At 38.1% G+C, this 19121-nt stretch overlaps 1 protein-coding gene across 1 annotated transcript in view; it reads right to left on the bottom strand.

The window, feature by feature from the left end:
* Positions 1-18869, bottom strand: part of cc2d1b (coiled-coil and C2 domain containing 1B) — a 20634-nt gene extending 1765 nt beyond the window's left edge. Inside the window, exons 1-25 of the mRNA XM_008434613.2 lie at positions 18758-18869; positions 18355-18486; positions 18110-18251; positions 14262-14365; positions 13660-13779; positions 13154-13294; positions 12519-12831; positions 11782-11903; positions 9690-9768; positions 8734-8817; positions 7834-7970; positions 7068-7140; positions 6439-6566; positions 6238-6361; positions 5793-5965; positions 4943-5068; positions 4801-4859; positions 4558-4674; positions 4412-4485; positions 4177-4235; positions 3702-3753; positions 3320-3419; positions 3155-3245; positions 204-326; positions 48-90 (exon numbers count right to left, since the gene is read on the bottom strand). Of these exons, the coding sequence (XP_008432835.1) occupies positions 82-90; positions 204-326; positions 3155-3245; positions 3320-3419; positions 3702-3753; positions 4177-4235; positions 4412-4485; positions 4558-4674; positions 4801-4859; positions 4943-5068; positions 5793-5965; positions 6238-6361; positions 6439-6566; positions 7068-7140; positions 7834-7970; positions 8734-8817; positions 9690-9768; positions 11782-11903; positions 12519-12831; positions 13154-13294; positions 13660-13779; positions 14262-14365; positions 18110-18251; positions 18355-18417 (2613 nt within the window). The 5' untranslated portion in view covers positions 18418-18486; positions 18758-18869 and the 3' untranslated portion in view covers positions 48-81. The remainder of the gene's footprint in view (positions 1-47; positions 91-203; positions 327-3154; positions 3246-3319; positions 3420-3701; positions 3754-4176; positions 4236-4411; positions 4486-4557; positions 4675-4800; positions 4860-4942; positions 5069-5792; positions 5966-6237; positions 6362-6438; positions 6567-7067; positions 7141-7833; positions 7971-8733; positions 8818-9689; positions 9769-11781; positions 11904-12518; positions 12832-13153; positions 13295-13659; positions 13780-14261; positions 14366-18109; positions 18252-18354; positions 18487-18757) is intronic.
* Positions 18870-19121: the final 252 nt, after the last annotated feature.

Here is a 19121-nt window from a genome sequence, read left to right as displayed (position 1 = left end):
TTAAATAAATTATTTAAATCACAAAAAACAAATGTAAAAAAACATACCTTCAAGAGAAACTCTTTTGAATTGGATATAAATCTAAAGACCCTAAAAAATGGAGAAAATTAGAAAACATTTCAACAAACATGTGAAAGATTAAATTTAGAAAAGAAACAACTAAAATACTTTTTGTGACATTTTGTTTAGTGTTAAAGTTTTACCTTTGAGGAGTCGATGACCAGCCAGCGYTCGGTGCTCGTCTGAACATCCTGGCCACTCAGAGGCTCCCGCAGGCGAACTTTGACCTCGACTCGACCTCCTGTGTGTTTACGGCCGTCCATCACCTGCCAGGACAAAACAAAAAAAAAAACGAGAAGTGGCAATTATTTTTTGTTATTTATTATTAGTTTAGCTCTTTGACCTACATATTGAGTTAACTATTCACAGCAGGGCTTAAAGTAAAAAAAAAATCCTGAAACTTGTAGTGATGATATAAATTAACTATAGCGTTGCTATTGACACAGTTTAATAAAAAGTGTCTGAATAGTGCAACAATTGTTTCTAACAATACAATTAACAAGCTAAACACTCAAATAAGACTTCAGTACATTTCAACTCAAAACAAAATGTAAAATGTCTGTGCCCTAAAGGTTTGTCTTACAGGCAACAATCCCTCAACATTAAATAAGAGTCTTTCAGTCAATGTTTTAGCAAGTAATTTAGAACATGCAACATTACCATTACTAGCGCAGTGTTTCTCAACCTTTTTTGGGCCAGAGCCCTCCCAGCCTTCATCCAGGTCCCTCACCGCCCCCCAATAAAGAATTTGCAGGCTACTTTGCACTGACCATTATTTTATTATGAATATTACTGTCACTATTGTAGATGTTTTGATTTTTATGCTCGTTTCTGTATTTATCATCAGGATCATTTCCCAGAGAACAAAAAAGTCATGGGAATAGAAATTATTTTCACAGGCGTCTATGAAAAATGCAATGAACATTCAAGTTAAAATCGGTGCAACTCGGTGCAGCCAATCAGAGTGGAAAAATATTCTTATTCTTTGCCATTTTCTAGTTGTTAAATATTCCACCAGATAAAAGATGTTCAACATGCCAGTTTAAACTTTGAACTCTCTGCAACATTAAAACATGGATAGAACTGTAACTACATTAATCATAACTCTTCTTCTCTTTAGTGCTTCTGTCAGTTTCTGGTGGTGCAGCTCTGTGATGCATTCAGGAGAATGGGACATCAGAGCATCATCCATAAAACTTCACCCACATGGCATTTATTGTRCAAACCAGAGCTTTCAGTGGAAAAACAAAAGTTCCAGATCCTTTTAATAACATACAAATATGAGACAGAAACATGGATTATATCTTTATATAGACCTGTCTATTGATTATAGATTAATAGTTTTACTGGACAGAAATGACAAAGAACAAATCTGGTTCTTAATCAAATTCTAATGAGTCAAATTGAAAGTGTCATGGAGTCATCAGCCTCATGACATTAACACTGACATGAAAAATAATGTTGAAGAAATAAATATATCAAATCTAATTAAAAACATAAATAAGTGATAAGTTCTTTACTGTTATGGTCTGTAAGATATATTTATTATCAGTATTAGATATGGTCTCAACAAACCCATGGCACTTCAACAATATTATTTTACCTTTTATCTGGAAATAGTGTCTGTTTATTCTTGCCATAAAGTCCTCTGCATTAATTATTGATCGAAAGGTCTTGCCATACCAGTTTATTCCTCTGTATTTAATTTAGTTTCTTAGTTTATTCTTGCATTTTGTTCTTCATTCATTTCCATTTAGTTTCACTTGATTAGTATTATCCTCTTGGTTTATTGCTATGTCCACTTTAGTTTATTTCCTGTTGCTAAATTTATTTTATTGTTTATTGACCATCAGTAATCTTCACTCATCACCTGCTGCGCCGTCTAATCGTCATGTGTTTCACATCATGTGTTGATTTTTCWCTGTTCAGCATCARATTCTCTGTTTTTATGCCATAATTCACATCTAGTTCGTTGCTCCGTTTTATGTCCCGCTTCTCCTGTTTCAGAGTTTTTTGCAATGTGCGCGTCTTTTTTTTTAACCCCCTTTGGTGCGCAGCGGTCGGGAAACATATCGATGGGGAAAAGGCAGRCTGACATAAACCTTTTAAAACAACGGAAACAATTTCTGCATTCTGATTATTGAAATTTAAAAGTGATGTGTTGTTCTATCACCCCTGTTTCATACCGGACCACTTACAGCTCTGTGTTAACGCTATAAAATGAACGCCCTCTATCGAGGTATCACCCATGGAGGGATTTCTTTATTTAAATGGGTTCATTTTTCAGAGGGATACAAAGTGAGGGTGTCGTGATTTTAGTAATTACATGTTTATAAGAGCGATTTTCTGTCGTCCTTCCATGTAAGCGGGCAGCTTTCAAACGGAAATAAAACACTTTTTAATAGAAGTGGCTGCTTTGACATGATCACAGAACTGCCAAAACATATGTACAAAAATCCTCAATAAAACATCACTGGGTAAGACAAACTCCACCTTCTTTCATATCGCATTTGATTTAACCGACGAACCGAATGCATGCGCTTCTTTATTACAAACTGTTTTACAGTCATTGGTCAAGAACACGGGAGCTAGAATTCTGTTTGGCAGACATCTTTGTCTATTATCTACAGTTTGGTTGAGGCGGACCATAAAGATTGGTTGAGGTGGACCGTTTGGTCAAAAGCCGGCCCCCGGCCAGAGCGCTTTAAGCCCCGTCACAGGTAACCAAATTAAGTTTATTCAAGTAAATTTATTAAGTTTATACAAACTTAATTTGATTACACGTGATGACTTAACACACATTTTTTTAAGTTGGAGCTACGTTCTCTTTTTTTAGTGTGTAGAGTTCAGATTTGGTGAAACAAACATGGTGTTTACATTAAAGTATTTAAAAACTTCCTATAAGTTACAGTTAAATCAGAAACGCTGTGCGACAGCAGAGGAAAGGCCAGCTAACTTTGTTTTTCAGATTAACTTTAGTTTGGTCAAATTGACATTACAAAAGACAAAACAAAATAAAACACTCTTTTACAAACCAATAATTTACCAATAGGATCAGGCTGAACATTTCTGCAGAGTTTCTCTGTTTTCTTACCTCTACAATTTCCCTGATTTCGCTCTGTGACTCCAGTTTGTCCAGCTTTATGAGCGCCGACCCGACGGGCTTGTCGCTCCGCAGGAAACCCCTGAGACCAAAGAAAGGAACGTCTCTCTGTCGTTTGGTAAACGTGAATCATTTTTAAATGAGACGGAGCCTCACCCTTTGTGCAGCAGCTCCAGTTTGAGGCCTTTCGACGCCACGAGTCTCCTGAAGCCGCGGTGGTTCCGGTTGATCGACAGCGTGAAGCTCTGGTTGTATTCTGGGAAGAAAAAACACGACATGAGCAGCAAAATCTGGGGGAAAAAATCCATAATCAGGAACCAACTGGAAAACAACAACAACACTATTTAACGAATGAATGGCGTCTAGCGATGGTTTCAGTAAAAGTTGAGTGTTGGAATAATTTATTTTAATTCTTGTTTTAAGGTACAGTTTGTCCGTCTGGAGAAATTAAATTTATATTTAGAGATTTCACTGGACAACGTTCCAAAATATTCATAAACAGCAGTGAAAGCGTCTCGACATCAGATTCATGATTTACCTGGTGAGTTAGTGTTTTTGATGACGTTTGTTTTGTGTTTCTGCGGCTGCTCCTGCAGGAGAGGAGGCAGAAAACTGATTTAATGAAGAAAAAAACTTTTAATGAATTTAATGAATCAGTTTTTTTAATAAGGAAACAGATTTATTAAAGAAAAAAGATTTTAATGAAGCATGAAACAGATTTTATCATAAATGTCATGAACAGAGGACAATTAGGACCACTGAAAAACAATTCTCACTTTTTTTCTCTTTTTTGACTTCAATCCACTGAAATTAAGGTCAAAATTGTGAGAAAAAGAATTCTGAGAAAAAAAGTCAAAATTCTGAAAAAAAGTCAAAATTTGGACAAAAAAAGTCAAAATTCTGAGAAAAAGGTTAAAATTCAGACAGAAAAAGTAAGTTTTGTTTTTTTAGTGTCCCTGATCCTCTTTCCTGGCCACATGTTCTAAATCTAATATTAATTTAAACAAACTTACTGAGCTGGGGTACGGAAAATCAAACTTGATATAAGCATCCAGATCATTTGGTTGAATTCCTGTGGAAGATAAAACAACCATAAAGAATATTATAGTTTTTCCTTCTAAAATCATATTTAGTAATAAAAGTAAACATAAAAAAAGTCATATTGAATCCGACTTTTCAGTAAACATTCAGCTAAATGCTTTGGTTTATCCAATTCTGTCTTTGTTTAGTGCGTCTGAATGTTTTTACCACTGGGAGCAGGAAGGTTCATCCCTTTCACGATGATAACCACCATGTCTGTGCTGCTCAGCTCTGGAAATATTCTAGAAAAAGAGAAAAGCTGTGAACACTTGAGGACTGACACCTGGTCAGGACTAGATGAGCAACGTTCCCACCTCACAGTGTGGAAGGATTTCTCCTCGAAGTGATGCTGGGGGGGAGGAAGGCCTCTGGACTGAGCCAGCTTCAGGACGTCCAGGCTCTTCTTGCAGCTTTCTGCCAGTTTCTCAAACCTCAAACACACAAACACGTCACATCGGTGTAATCCTCCAGGAAATCAGAGCATTTAACCACAATCCTGAGCTCCAAAAACAAATCAGTGCAGTGGTAAACTTCAGGAACCAACAGAGGAGGCTCACTTTGTGGTTTCAGAGACGTTCCCCAGGTGAGTGAACTGCTTGGAGTACGTCAAGCATTTCTGGGAGGATAAATGGAAATCACAGCGGTTGGAGAAAGAAAACTGAAGAAACCAGAGTCAGGGTTTGACTCTCAGAGTTTCACCTCATGCTGCTCCTTCAGGATGTTGCACAGTTGTGTGTAAACCGGGCCAGCTTTCTCTGAAACCTGAACGTCGCTGTGGTGAACCAGGATGAAGTCGTCCTCCTCGTCACCAGGGGGCGACGGCAGCTTCAACAGAACAACAAACCTCTGTTACAGTTTACGGTTTGGGGGGAAAAACACATCGTTAAGGATTCACTCACACCAGCCCTGTTCAGTTCGCTTTAATCAAACTAGTTCACTGATCTGGAGGGTCCGGTTCATTTGGAGACGAGTGAAAGCTAATCGGACTCTGATACGAACTAAAAAAAAGCCTCGGTTCGGTTGAAGTGAACTCTGGTGCCGTTTGAATGCAGTGTGAATGCAAACAAATCCAATCCAAAAACAGGAAGTGGACGACAGCGCAGGGCATTCTGGTCAATATATCACCCTCTGCTCTGTGGGTTAGCGGAGGTGTTGTGTCGATTGCCACGGCAACGGGTCTGCGTGTCAAGTAAAGCCGATCCGGAGATCGAGGAAAAGCAGAATTTAAAGTAATTTTACACCCTTTGGCGATGTCCAAACTAATTCTTCAACTGCTAAAATATTTCTGTTTCCATTCTATGAAGAAGAAAGTTGAACTCAAGTCTTCTTCAACGGGTTTCGTGTCAGTTCCTTCAGTAGTAATTGGTGCAGCGCCCCCACAGGCCAGGAGGGGAACAGCTTTTAAACCAGTTTGGATCGTTTGACTCAGTGCAGTGCGAATGCAAATCCCACCGGCTGAAAATATAGCAGCTGTTGTACTTTCCTCCTCAGTCGAACTGAGTCCACCAGGTGTGAAAACTTCCTGAAGGTGGAGATGTAAACTGCTCACCGTGCTGATGTCCACCGTTTTGCCGCTGCGCGCCGCTTCGATCATGGGGTCCAAGCCCTTCGCGGTGCGGAGGAAAACCTTCGCTTGGTCCATGTCGTTCTTCTGCTTGGCCTGCAGAGCCGCCTTCATGAACTGTTTCTTCCTGCTGTCCAAAAGCTCCAGCAGCTGAGCGGCTGGAGAGGACACACAGAAATCAACCCAAACAGGAGCGACACGCAGGATTCACACACTTTTCCCTCAAAACAACTCAAGCTCTTTTCAAGGCTAAACTTTTCCAGCACCACACTTTGGAAATAAAAACAAAAAAATGAACTAAAGAAGACCATTACAGGGGTGTCCAAACTTTTTGTCAAATATTATTTATGTCATCATGAGCTCGGGAACGTTTTGTTTATTTGGACTTTAATCCAGGCAGTCTGTAAACGATGCTGATTCAGAGACAAACCTGCAGGTGAGAGGTTTTCCTCTGGAGACTTTCTGTCAGGTGAAGCAGACGGTGAGTGTTTCTTCTCCGGACCGGCTGACGGGACGTCCAACGTCGGCTTCTTCGGCTTTTCTAAAACACCGACCTTTGACCGAGAGATTCGTTAAGTCAGGAGACAAAAAATCTACTGTAAAAAAAACCCAAAAAACCCAGAAAACTCACCTCTTCCTCCTTCTCATCATCATCTTCATCAGCAACATCAGTGGAAGCGAGTTTGCTGGCTGCCTCCAGCGTAGCGACAAGCCCCTGTTCATCGCCTGCCACTTTCTGGCCCGGGATCGGAGGAAAACCTGGAACATGGAGCCGACACTTAGCGTTTTTAACCAGGATGAAAAATCCTGATTGAAAAAGCAGCAATTTACAGGTTAAATTTATCTAATATAAACGTAATAATTCACATTATTACATTTATATTGGATAAATGTAATAATCTGCTAGTGGAACTTGCACTTTTGCTCTTGTTTCTTGCTGAAACGAAAGCAGAGAGTTAGTTTTGTCTGGTCAGATTTTGTTTTCACAGCGTTAAAATCACAGACAGCCTTCAGATTTTTCACCATCTTCAAAATAAACCATGAAACATGAAAAATATTCAGCTAATGAAACTCCTGCTCGAATCTCACCACCTTCTGGTGAATTTTATAGACCTATGATACCTAGAAGCTGACACAAATCAGCTTCTAGGTGAATGACGACTGAGCTCAGTAGTCATTGAGCTCAGCCGCTCAATGACTACTGAGCTGAGCGGCACATAAACCCATAAAATGAAATAAAATTAGCAGCATGGTACCAACCGGGCGGAACTGGAAGCTCGTCGAAGTCGACTGGTTTCCCGGCTTTGTGAGCCCGGATGGCGCTCTGGTATTGCTGTAGCAGAGAAACATTAAGACGGTTTTAGTTACAATAAGTTGTGATTTACAAAGAGAACAAACAGATTTTCTATCCTACTTCCTGAAATCACTCAAGCTCTGATTCCACATGTCTGACGGTAAACTGACTGACCAACTGCAAAATTAAGCTCAACTTTCCACATAATGTACGAGTTAAATTAGGGAGGACATTACTCTGTGTCCTCTATTTCTCATACAATAAAACCTGTGAGGATCTGAAATGTATGTGCAAAATAAAAGTAAAAATAAACTGTAAATGGTAACAAAATCACTTGACTTGAAATAAGCCGAAATGTACTTAGAAGTAACTTTTCAGGAAGATACATGAGTTTGTTTTAAGTAAATAATTCCTTAATATCAATGAAAAATCGCTATTTATGGCAGATTATTTTACTGACAACAAGACATTATTCCATGTTATAAGTGAACTAGTATTTCTTTATCAACTTTCAGAAAGTATTGGCTTAAAACAAGTTTCTTTAAAGTTACTTGTAAGTTAGTTTTGATGTATTTCAAGAGAATTAAGATATCTGCATGAGAAACTAACCGAAATACAGCAACATTTTGTGTTTTTAAGGCACCAGTAAAGGAGTGAAAAATAATCCACCTGCTGTGTGGCAGCATTGAAAACATGCAGTCTGTAGAGACAGTAAAAGCCGTTCCCTCATACCTTCGCGATGCGGTCGTGCATCCGGGCCTTGCGGTCATCTCCGCTGGCCTTGGCCTGATTCGATGCCTCCACATATTTCACTCGTCTTTGCTCCAGAGCCTCCAGGACGTCTTTGGGAGCCGAAGGGCCAGCAGGGCCTGAAACAGTTTTAATTCTTCAGTTTCTACCTCATGACAAAGAGACTCTTGGTAGAATAACAACTCAAGGTTCCTGCGTGTTTTCCAAAGTCAAACATAAAGAGTCTTTTCTTTTATCGCTCACTCCTTTAAGATAAGGAAGTGTAGATGCAGGTCAAAAAAGTCTGCGAGGAATTTAAACAGATGGACGGATATATAGAAGAAAGACACCTGGATAGATTGATAAACATTGGTTATAATTTAATAATCAATGGATAAATAATAGATGGATGAAGATTTGCTCAGACAGATGGACAGGCGTACAAACAAATGGACGGACTGATGGGTGGATGGTTGGAAGGACGAACTTGTTGACAAAAAGATGTGAAATAAAGTTTGGCGATACAAAATATTTGAATAGAAAATATTTAAATCAAATTCTAAACTTTCCCATACAGTTTAGAAACTGTTACTGTGGGTCGGCCCTCTAAATCAGGTGTTACCATCACTTTCATTCCCACAGGTAATTAAAATCCACCATCTAGACATGCAGACTTTAAACTCAAAAAGAAATGTTTCTGAGTTTAAAGTAACTTTTACAACAGCTTTTGATTTCCTCCCAGATTCACTGAGGCCTTGTTAACGTTTTGTCCTTCTTTAAAGTCACTTTCCATGAGACAAACAAAACATCTCAAAGAAACGTTAACTGGAAAGAGAACGAAAGGAACTTAGTAACAACACAACAAAAAACAAACTGGAAATTAAACATTTAATGGGTAACTACCAGATGCTGCAGTAACAGTCTGGGCGGCCTGCAGGTTTTGCTCAGTTGAAGGTTTGCTCACTGCAGCAGAGATTTGTCCTGCACCTGAAACACAAGAGCTGAATATTTCATCCCAGGCACTAAAACACAGATTACACATTTGTGATTTGGTGAAATTTCCCACACCAAAAATAGTTTAGTCGTGTAAATTCAATGTTATTTCACAACACAAACCATTTACATCCAGTTAGTTATAATCCTGAGTCCAGGAAAAGCCAGGTTTGATATAATAAACCTTGTGAAAGTTGCCTTAATAAGAAAATCAGGGTTGATTGAACATTTAGTTTCAAACGACTTCAGTCCAATTAAACAGAAAGTTAAAGTTTTGGGGGTATTAAAACACTTCTTAAACTCTTTAAGAGAGAAATAACAGTCTTATTTCTCAATTATAGGCAGGTTTAAGTCTTGGCTATAATTGACCTCATTGCAGCGTCGTCACGCCTCCATCTTCCTGATAGAGAGCAGAAAGCTGCTCGCTGACAATGACTAGCATTGGTTTTAGCAGTTAAATTATCAATATAACATGCTAAACCTTAAATTTACGCCCAGTATATAAAAGAAAACGTGACGCAGTGACTTGCTACTAATTGTCAACACGACATGCAGAGGACTCCATTCCTTTTTTGGTAAATTATTGGTTTGTAAAAGTAACATTTTGTTTTCTTTTTTGTAAAAAATAAAGTGAATCTGGATATGAATTTTGTCTGCTAAGGATGTTATTGGAGGAAAGATCAACTGGGACAATACACCATCTGAAATAAATTCATCGCATTTACATACGCATCACGATTCTCCAATATAATTATCACATTATAAGGTGATGATGTCTATTATTTTCCTCTGTGACAGCAATATTCTTCCATAGGACTCAGATCTTCTCCCCTATTAAAACCCGACTCATTTCCAGCATTCCTGACCTTTTCCAGGCGGTGAAGGAAGGCCGCTGAGGTCGACTGCTTGTCCTTTCTCCAACGCCTCGATCACTGCATCGAAGTTCTGCACAAAAACAAACCCAAATAATGATGCTCTTGTGTCAGCTCTGGCATTGTTGGCATATTTCACTTCACATTCCTCTGAGGGAAATATGGCAGCAACTCGCTCCGACAAACAGAACGCAAACGTCTTAAATGTCTGATTGAGGAAAACAGTTTAATTAAGTAGCTAAAGTGACAAACTTTACAGTGTTTCTCCTAACAGTATATTATTTTTGACATATTGATTACAACAGAAATCACATAAGGTTACCTTCCTCCAGAACAGACCTGAACCTTGTATTCCAATAACACAAATTACAGTTTATAAATCTTATTTATATTATCTAAATCTACATTTCTGTCCATGTCGTTTGCTCTGCTTTCTGTTTTGGTGTCTGAATCTGTTATACTAGGCATGAGCTGGTTCTGGCTTCAGGAACAAGTTATGGTTTCATACCACTAAATATTATGCAACCCTACAGTTTAAAGTAAACCCTAGATAAGATGCCAGAGTGTTGGCTCTATGGCAAGCCATTTTCACATTTAATAGGCTTTTCTTTTCCTTTTTAAATCAATAAATCTATTCTTCCTCGTAAAAAAAAAAAATTGCATTTCTGATTTCTAGAGTGATATACTTCCTCACTCACAAACAAACCAACCTTAGATAACATTTGACATAAATAAAATGGAAAAAATAACAGCTTTTCTCAACCAAATCTAGTTTATGGTGGTAGTTTGGTAGAATATGTGAAACTCAGAAGATCTGGTTTCATTTTTAGCATCCAAACTTGATAAAACCAGTCTGATGATCCCCTTTCTTATAGTAGATACAGTTTACTACTTAATATTGTTTTTAGTTTGGGTGCTTTTATTTATTTCTTTGTATTTATTTTACATTATTTTGATATTAAGAGTATAAATAAGATTTAAAAAATGACATTCGTCCTATCAACAGTCAACATATAAGCAATCTAGAACACTATTCTTCAAATTGACGTTCTGGTTGTTGTAATTCTAGATCTCTAAGAGTGAATTTCTAACACAAATGATAACTATTAATACCCTTAGTTTGAATTTTTACTACTAAGAATGTTGTTTTGACCAGAACAGATAACATTGTTGCGTTTCATAATGGGAAGTGGAGGTATGAAATGTTAAAACGTTTTTCTTACTGAACCTGTCCGGTGAGTTTTAAGTGGTGATAAAATGCAAGATGAAAGCAGCTTCCTGGTCTTCCAGAGTCCGTCCAAACTGAGGACAGCGCTGCTCAGCAGAATCTGCAGCAGCCAACAACACGCTGAGGCTTTTGCACAACAACATAACGTATATTTAAGTCACTGCCTGGGTTTGAGCAGCCTGCGTGAGGTAAAGGCCGCGAGTGTAAACACGGATTTTGTTAAAGTCTTTATGAAGGTTATGAAAAACAAGACAGCAAAAAGAGACAAAATGCTGAGCAGCAGCCACATTAAAATGTAAACTTCTGGTGAATTCTGGGGGTTTCTGGTTCAATCTCCCACCACTCTGTTCATCCTTTTAATAAACACCCAGCTGTAATAGCAGACATGATCAAAATGAAACTTTATGTTTGACTGCCCTAAATATATTTACTTGAACTTAAAAAAAACATTTATAAATCTAAAATTATGACTATAAAAATGCAATAAATAAATCTTAAGTCTTTAATAAACCATAATAATCAATATATTATGTGATTTCAGCAGGAGCCTTTAACAGTTAATGTTTAAGGGGAAACACTGAAAATAAGGACAAAAACATTGTCAATTGTTTCAAAGTCATTTTCTGCTCAACAACCTGACTGAATTTCATTCAAACAAATGAGATAAAACCTGCAGATGCAAAACAGGATCTATAAAATATATTTAAAAAAAACTGTATTTGCAGTTTTTCTGAGGATCTGTCCACCAAGCCGTTAGCTGCTTTTTTATAAAAAACAAAACTTCACTTGGATAACAAAGCGTGATGTTTTACACAGAGGACACATGTTTTACACGTTTGTCAGGGTGACTGAACTCACCTTGCTGGTCCTGAAGTAAAGCTTCGCCTGCTCCATGTCTCCGTCCTTCTTCGCTCTCAGAGCTGCCAGCTTGTATTCTTTCTGCCTCTCCAGAAGCATCGCCTTCGTCGCCCCGTTCACGGCTGCAACGGAGGAGGAAACGGTGACCAGAGAGAAAAGCCTCATTCAGGCAGCAGGTCAACTGTTCCACTCAGACCAATGAAAGGCACGAGTCTCTGACACAGAACAAACTTATAAACAATTATATCAATAAAGTTTATGTATCGAACAACATACATGCATGTATTTGTCATGATAAATTCTGCTTTTGGGATCATTTTCAACACATTCTCAAAAATAAATAAACTTTAAATTCTAATGAACATTTAACATTTTAAATTTCCAAAATATATAAACAAAGCAACAGAACAGCAAATAAAAGAAACAATGGAGTCTCTATAAATAAAACTGTCCTTAAAAAAAGGTCTACTTGAGACAAATGAAGACTTTTACCATATATATTTCTTGTAGAAAGAGAGAAAAGAGAAAACAATGAATCATGCACTTGGAAATCATTGAGCTTTTGTTAATTTATCATGCGATTAAGCTAGTTTGAATTTAAACTCATTGGTACCAACAAGATGATAAAAAGAGATGCCAGTAGGATTGGCCAACAGGATAGAATTTTTTTTTGGCTCTTGTTTATTGAAACTTAACTTCTTTTTATATTAAAATAAATGATTAACTGTAAAACTTACAGTCTGTCGGTTGGGGCTTTGACAGCTTAGCAGGAGTCTCCTCAGGCGATGGACGGTCGCTCAGAGTCGGTACGCTAGCAGCAGAAGAAGACTGCTCTTCTTCGCTGCTGGGTGTGACTGCGTCGGGCGAGGCAGTCGGCAGCGTGGTCGTCTCCGTCTCCCGCTCGGAACGCGAGGGGACGGGGGGAGCGGGTCTGGAAGGGACAGCGGGTCGAGGCGCGGCGGTCGGGGCTCCGGTAGCTACAGGCGGCGGGATCTCCGATTCGTTTACAGGCTTTCCCTTTTTCACAGCGGCTATCATCGACTCCAGAGTCTGTCAAGAGGAAAGCAGAATAAAACGTTTTTTAATCACTTAAAAAACTTCTTCTATTCTTGCCAATCTCTGCTTTGAACACAAAATAAAACGGAGGCTCTTTACTGTTGAAATGAACATGTATTAATTCAGGTCAGTATTATCAACTTCTAGAACAAATAGGATATTTTAATTTGAAATCTCACTTCCTTTCAACAGACAGGAAAAAATTCTAAATAAATCTTTCACAAAAACACGCGTCTTTTTTTAATTCAGACATATCCTCTGTAAGTGAGCCTTTAAATCAGTTGCATCTTCATCATCATGGTGCATTTTTACCAACCTTCAGACCCCGATCGTATCTTCTGGCTTTAGATGTCTCTCCTGCAGACTTTGCGTTCTTTATCGCCGTCTTGTACATCTCTGCTCGCTCCTCCAGAGTATGCTGGAGGCTACCGGGCGGCGCTGTGGAGACTTTCACTTCCTGGTTCAGCCACATGCAAAAAATAAACAAGCAGGCAACGTAAACAAACAAACAAAAGAGCCAGAGTCGAATAAATTAGTCAATATGCAAACTGTGAGCTGCAAACCTCTGCTGTTTGCACAGGAGCAACAATCCAAGGAAATACACACCAAAATAATGACCGTGTAGAATTTGAAAAACACAAATCATTTAAAACATTAAAGCCAGGCAAGGAACTTAAAGCTGCCGTCCAACCGAAACAACTACCAGTTGGACTGTTTCCAAAATAAGTCATAACACTCGCGTTACAGGAAATTAGGGCAGAAATTCCTTCCTTCTAGTTTCAACAACTAAAAACTGAAAAAAATGTTTTGTTTGTTTCGTACCTGTGCAGCTGGGGGCTCGACTGTTTCGACTTGAGAAGAGTCAGCAGAGGCGGAGGATGTGGAGGAAGGAGTTGCTGCATCCCCGACTTCCTCGTCGCCCACCACTTCCTGGAGCTCGGCCTGATGGAGAAAGAAAGCGCCCACTGATCAACAACCAGACGAATGGAAAGTTTTCCACCTGCGCAGTGGCATGATCATCTGAGATCTTAGATGATCTCAAACGATCATTTAATGCTGCTAAATTAATGTTTACCATTACTAACCTATAGGAAGCTCTGCTCCTCTTCTACAGGGTGAACTAGCTGTAGCTTTGAGTTAAAAAGAAAATAACTTTTCTGGTTCAATGGAATATTAGGGCCACAGTAAGAAGATAAAAGAAATAAAATTACGGGAATAAGGTTATGATATTATACTTCATTTTCGTACGACTATTCTCGCAACATAACTTTATTCTGGTAAAACTACGACTTTATTCTCATAGCTTTTTGACTTTACTGTTTATTTTTATGGCCCTAATACTAATAGAGCTCTGGAAAAAATGAAGAGACCACTGGAAAATGATCAGTTGCTCTGACATGAGGAGTAATACGTTCAGCACCAACCAACAGATCTTCATCATCTTCAATGTTGTCGTCGTCATCATCCTCATCCATGTCTCGCATGCACTCGTCAGCCATTTTTGCGATGTCTTCCATGGGCAGAGGGCCTACAACGTGCAGACATGCAGTCAGGTTTTCACGTGTTAAACAGCAGGAATCATGGAGACAATAATAATGTTATAATTTCAGAAAACGTCTTTGTAAATATGTCCTCCCCAAAATTCCTCATAGTTGTAGCCTCACCGCTTGAATGGTTAAATAAAAAAATATGCAGAATGTGCTCATTTTTAATCCAATTAATCTCTAGATTAATAGATTACTAAACTAGTCATTAGTTGCAGAATCTCAGTCAGACTCAAGGGAATCTGTAAACAATTCAAAAACACTGAATTGAAACTTTTAATCTGTGATTAATTTGAGATTTCCTTCGACCAAAACAGTTCAGAATATCCATCATATTTGATCAGTTCAAGTCCAATTTAAAAGGGACCCAGACGGGTTTCTTCTACCAACATCAGGAGGTCTTTTATGGGTCAGGGATGCATTAGTAAAAGAAATGAGATCATTATTATTACTATACAACCTGGACAGATCAAAGTACAGACTACTAAGAAAATATCCCACCTGTTTGAAGGTCATAAAACTGAAAGTGATATCACTGCATTGTTTTCCAGTGATGCTTTTAGGAAGCAAACCTTGTTTGTTCACCAAGTTGAGTTTAAAGCTTTGTTCAGACCTTTCATTCACATCCATCCTGGATGACATGATCTTGCATGGCCGGCGATAAATACAAATGGAAGGCGTCTTCCTCCAAATCACCTTTAGTGATCGCTAGTTTAGCAGCCTGATCGCAAAATGATTTAGAGAAACACAAAGGTACTAAGAACTGAACAAATTAGGCCATAAAACAACAAATAAAAGTGATTAAATTTACCATGGCTGCAGGGTCATTTAAAACATGTATTTTAAATAAAGATTTTTGGTGATAGTCCTAATGATCTCCTCACTGGAACCCATCTAAATACTGGATACTCTAAATACTACATCTGCAGTAACATCAGTATCAATCAATGTTAGCCATTTTTAAACACATCAGTTTTGGTCTCAAATGTAAAACTGGGTCGATATTAACAAGCGATGTTATATAAATCTATATAATATTAGTAAATATCGGTTATCAGAGATAATACCACCATAAATATCACCACAACTTATTACATCGGTGCATTCCTCATTATTATGCCAAATATCAAAGCATTTAGCTGAAAGTGGAAATTGTGTGAAGAGGGAAATGCAAAGAACTGATGCAACAAACAAGGAGTGGGAGAGAAGCAGGCAAATGATCGTTGAGATGAAGGCGGACGCTTTCTTCCTCTGCTCCCTCCCTGCCTTTGCCTGCCCTGCTTGCCCTGTTTTTGTCATGTCCTGTCGTTTTCTATATTTTTGAAGCCTTTCTTTGCACATCACCCAAATCTACAAATTATGGATCTGGTCAACCGATCTCTCAATGCAATTGATAAAATTTTCGACGAGAAGTCTGGGCACAGGTGAGCCTTCTTGTCCTGCGGGGACACACCCAGCGGGATTTACCCTGGATTTATTCATAACAGGATTTCTGCTGTTTGGAGCTTGTGGATTCCTGGATTATCGACAAATTTGTGACAGACTTGGCCGAACTAGTGAACACTCGGACTGTTGGTGTGGACAGAGACGAGGACTCTAAAACTCACTAACGGAATGGAATCGATCTTGGAGAAGTCGCTAGTTTCGGCTCAGTGGAACGACCAAACTAATTTGGATGATTGGGAACTGAGATGTATCAGAGAGACTTTAGGGAAGATTGAAATTTATAATCTTCCCGACCCAAGACATTCTGTTTATGAACTGGCTTTCCCCGTGTCGCCTTGGAAGGGCTGCATATTTCCAATCTCCTTGAAGATATGTAAACATAATGCTCTTCCCTCCTCACCCCAATATTATACAGACCAGAAATGGAATCAGAATTAGAATAACTACAAATTTAGAATCCAGAAATACTTAGACTCCTGTTCTCCCAACCCAGAAATGGAACTAGACCGAGACAGAGGATACTTAGCAAGACTGAGCAGGAGCACCTAGTTTACATAGTTAAGATCAACATTAGATTATTTTTCTTCTTTTGCTCTTTTTCTTCTTCTTCTTTCCTTTGGTTTGTTATTTTGTTTGTATTTTCTTTTAATTCATGTAAAGCACTTTGAATTGCCTTGTTGCTGAAAATGTGGTATATAAATAAAATTACCTTACCTACCAAAGTGGTAGCCATTAAACAGAGAAGAAGAATGGATAGCGATGTTCATGCTTGTTTACTTTGGTTATATCATGTCTGTAAGGCTATACAGTTGAACCCATTAAAGGTTTTGTATCATAAACAATCTGTATGCATATTTTGTTTGAACTATTGCAAATATAAAATAACAAAAACATAGGATTTGTTGGGAAAATATATAAATCTCACCTGACATCATCACTCCAATACTCAATAATAATATCTCACTCAGACTTTTCTAAGATTAAATCGCCCTAATGTGAACTTTGTTAGCTAAAGTGACTTCTTGTAGTAGCAATTACACACAATCTAGACATGCGCAAACAAATCAGTCAGTAAACATAAATCAGACTGTCAACAAGTTGTCAGAAACTCAAAGATCAAACGTTTCTCCAATCAGACATTCATAAGCTTTATAAAGTTGGAAGTGTTTACTGAAGGTAGAATCAATTTCGGAATTAGTCAGATGTTAAAAATTAGGTTAGAGGAAGCCAGAAAATGAAAGAAAGTACTGGAAAGGAAACTGTGTTTTCTGCAACATGCCTGTGGCTCACTGCGGCTGCAAAGACACATTAGATCGCAAGATATCAGGAAGAAATTAACATGTTAAAGCAAAGCAGCTTTGTTTCTTTCTTTTAGTTCTCAGCGTCGGTCTGTTATGGATTCAGAAATGTCAAGCTTGTGGAGATCAGTTAAGGTAAGGACCCACATTCTCTGCTAGGTGCACTGACATCAATAATCGCTAATATAAGATAGCTTAAAAATGTGACTTCCATATTCATATCATTTTAGAATAGTAAAACCATGCTTTACAGTGACTGTATTCACATGCACACAGTGTGAAGTCACCTTTAGTCTTACCTTAGTCACCTTCTTATTTTATAGTTTCTTCAGAGGAATCAGAATCAGCTCAAGCAAATCAAAACAATACTAAAATCTAATATCTGACTGTTGCTATAGCTAAAACTATTTTTCTTGTATCAGAATCAATTAGGACAAATGTTAATGTTCGTACAAATCAATTAGGACAAATGTTAATGCCTGAATAAACTTATTGCAACTAGGCTTGTCACAATAAGCAATACCTTACTTAACCACATAATAAATTAAAACAAGCTCAATCATTTCTCTCTTTCTATCAACAATTGAATAAGTCTTCAGTCTGGTGCTTTGGTCTCAACTAGCCCTTATTTTGAAGGATAATTTTGTTTACAGAGACTTTATAATTCATTGTATTTGTTGTTTCTGTTTTATTTATTTTGCATATTTAAAATGTCTTCCAGTCGCAGTGTTAAATGTACATCAGAATTTAAAGTTAATTGATCTTTGAGAATATGTTCTTGCATTATATTAGTTGAAAATGGTGTCAAAGCAACAATATTATCATTTAAAGCAATAACTTCTGGGACAATTTATCACCCAGCTAAATTTGTAATCGTGACAGTCCTAGAAAAAGGTGCAAAAATATACAGAAAATGTAACAAATTGCCCATTCAAAATCAATGTGTGTGTTTACAAAACTCCAATTGTTAAGCTCTGAACTCACTTTTCCCCTTTGGCTTGGCTTTTCCTCTAGCAGCTGCTTTATTTCCAGTAATAGCAGCAAGTTCAGCCTCCAGATCCGGGTCGTCCAGGTTTTCCTCTGCACCCATCATCTCCTCTGGGTTCAAGTCCACAAATAACCCCATCTAAAAACAAAATCCCACAAATTTCAGGTTTAACATTTAAATCACCTCCCCGTTGTATTTAACGTAATTTTAGCTTTAAAGTTGTTGTTGTTGTTGTTGTTACCTGTTTGGCCGCAGCAGCGCCCTGTCCTTTGGGCATCGGTGCCTTCTTCTTTTTGCCAAACATGTTGCCTTTTTTTAGGCTTTTTGTTGTTGAATAAACCCTTCAGCGACAACCGTCTGATCCGAACCAGACCTGCAAATCAAAACACATTAAAAACCCTGTTTCCTGCTGTCTTTATTCCGGTTGCAGTAGTTGAAATCATGTGAGCGGTTGTCAGGTGGCTCCCAACCGTCGCTGTGTGACAACGATCTGCCAACTGACTACAGCTAAAGCTGTTAGCCAAACATGCTACTTTTTACCAACTCTAAAAGTTAATTTAACACCCAGAATCTACTTGTTGCCTTCACCGCCAGTGATTAACTTAAATATTATAATATAAACTCAGCGTAGAGAGTCTGTTTACCTGTCCATTCACCAGTTCATGAGGTAGTTATCACACGAAAAGCTTCACTTCTGCGGTTTGACATCGCTTGTTTGAATACGCATGCGCAATGCGAGAGGGCGTCTGAAAGCAGCTAAAGGTGAAAGTCCAGCCCTGAGTCATGTCTGACAGGCAGACAACGCTGAACGCATCTATACATTAATTAAAAACTTTATATAGATTTACGTTAGTTAGATTATGTTCATCTGTTATTGGAGAATTTTATTAACACTTAAAATATATAATTTAGAATATTAGGTAATATTTAGGAACTCATATCAAAAGTAAGACTCATTACACATCACTGCAGGTAATATATTTATGTTGTTTCATTGTGTCAATTTGG

This window comes from Poecilia reticulata, linkage group LG17 (assembly GCF_000633615.1).
Source record: "Poecilia reticulata strain Guanapo linkage group LG17, Guppy_female_1.0+MT, whole genome shotgun sequence".
Taxonomy (NCBI): Eukaryota; Metazoa; Chordata; class Actinopteri; order Cyprinodontiformes; family Poeciliidae; genus Poecilia; species Poecilia reticulata.
Note: the sequence above shows the minus strand (reverse complement) of the source record. Positions and strands in the feature narration are given on the sequence as shown.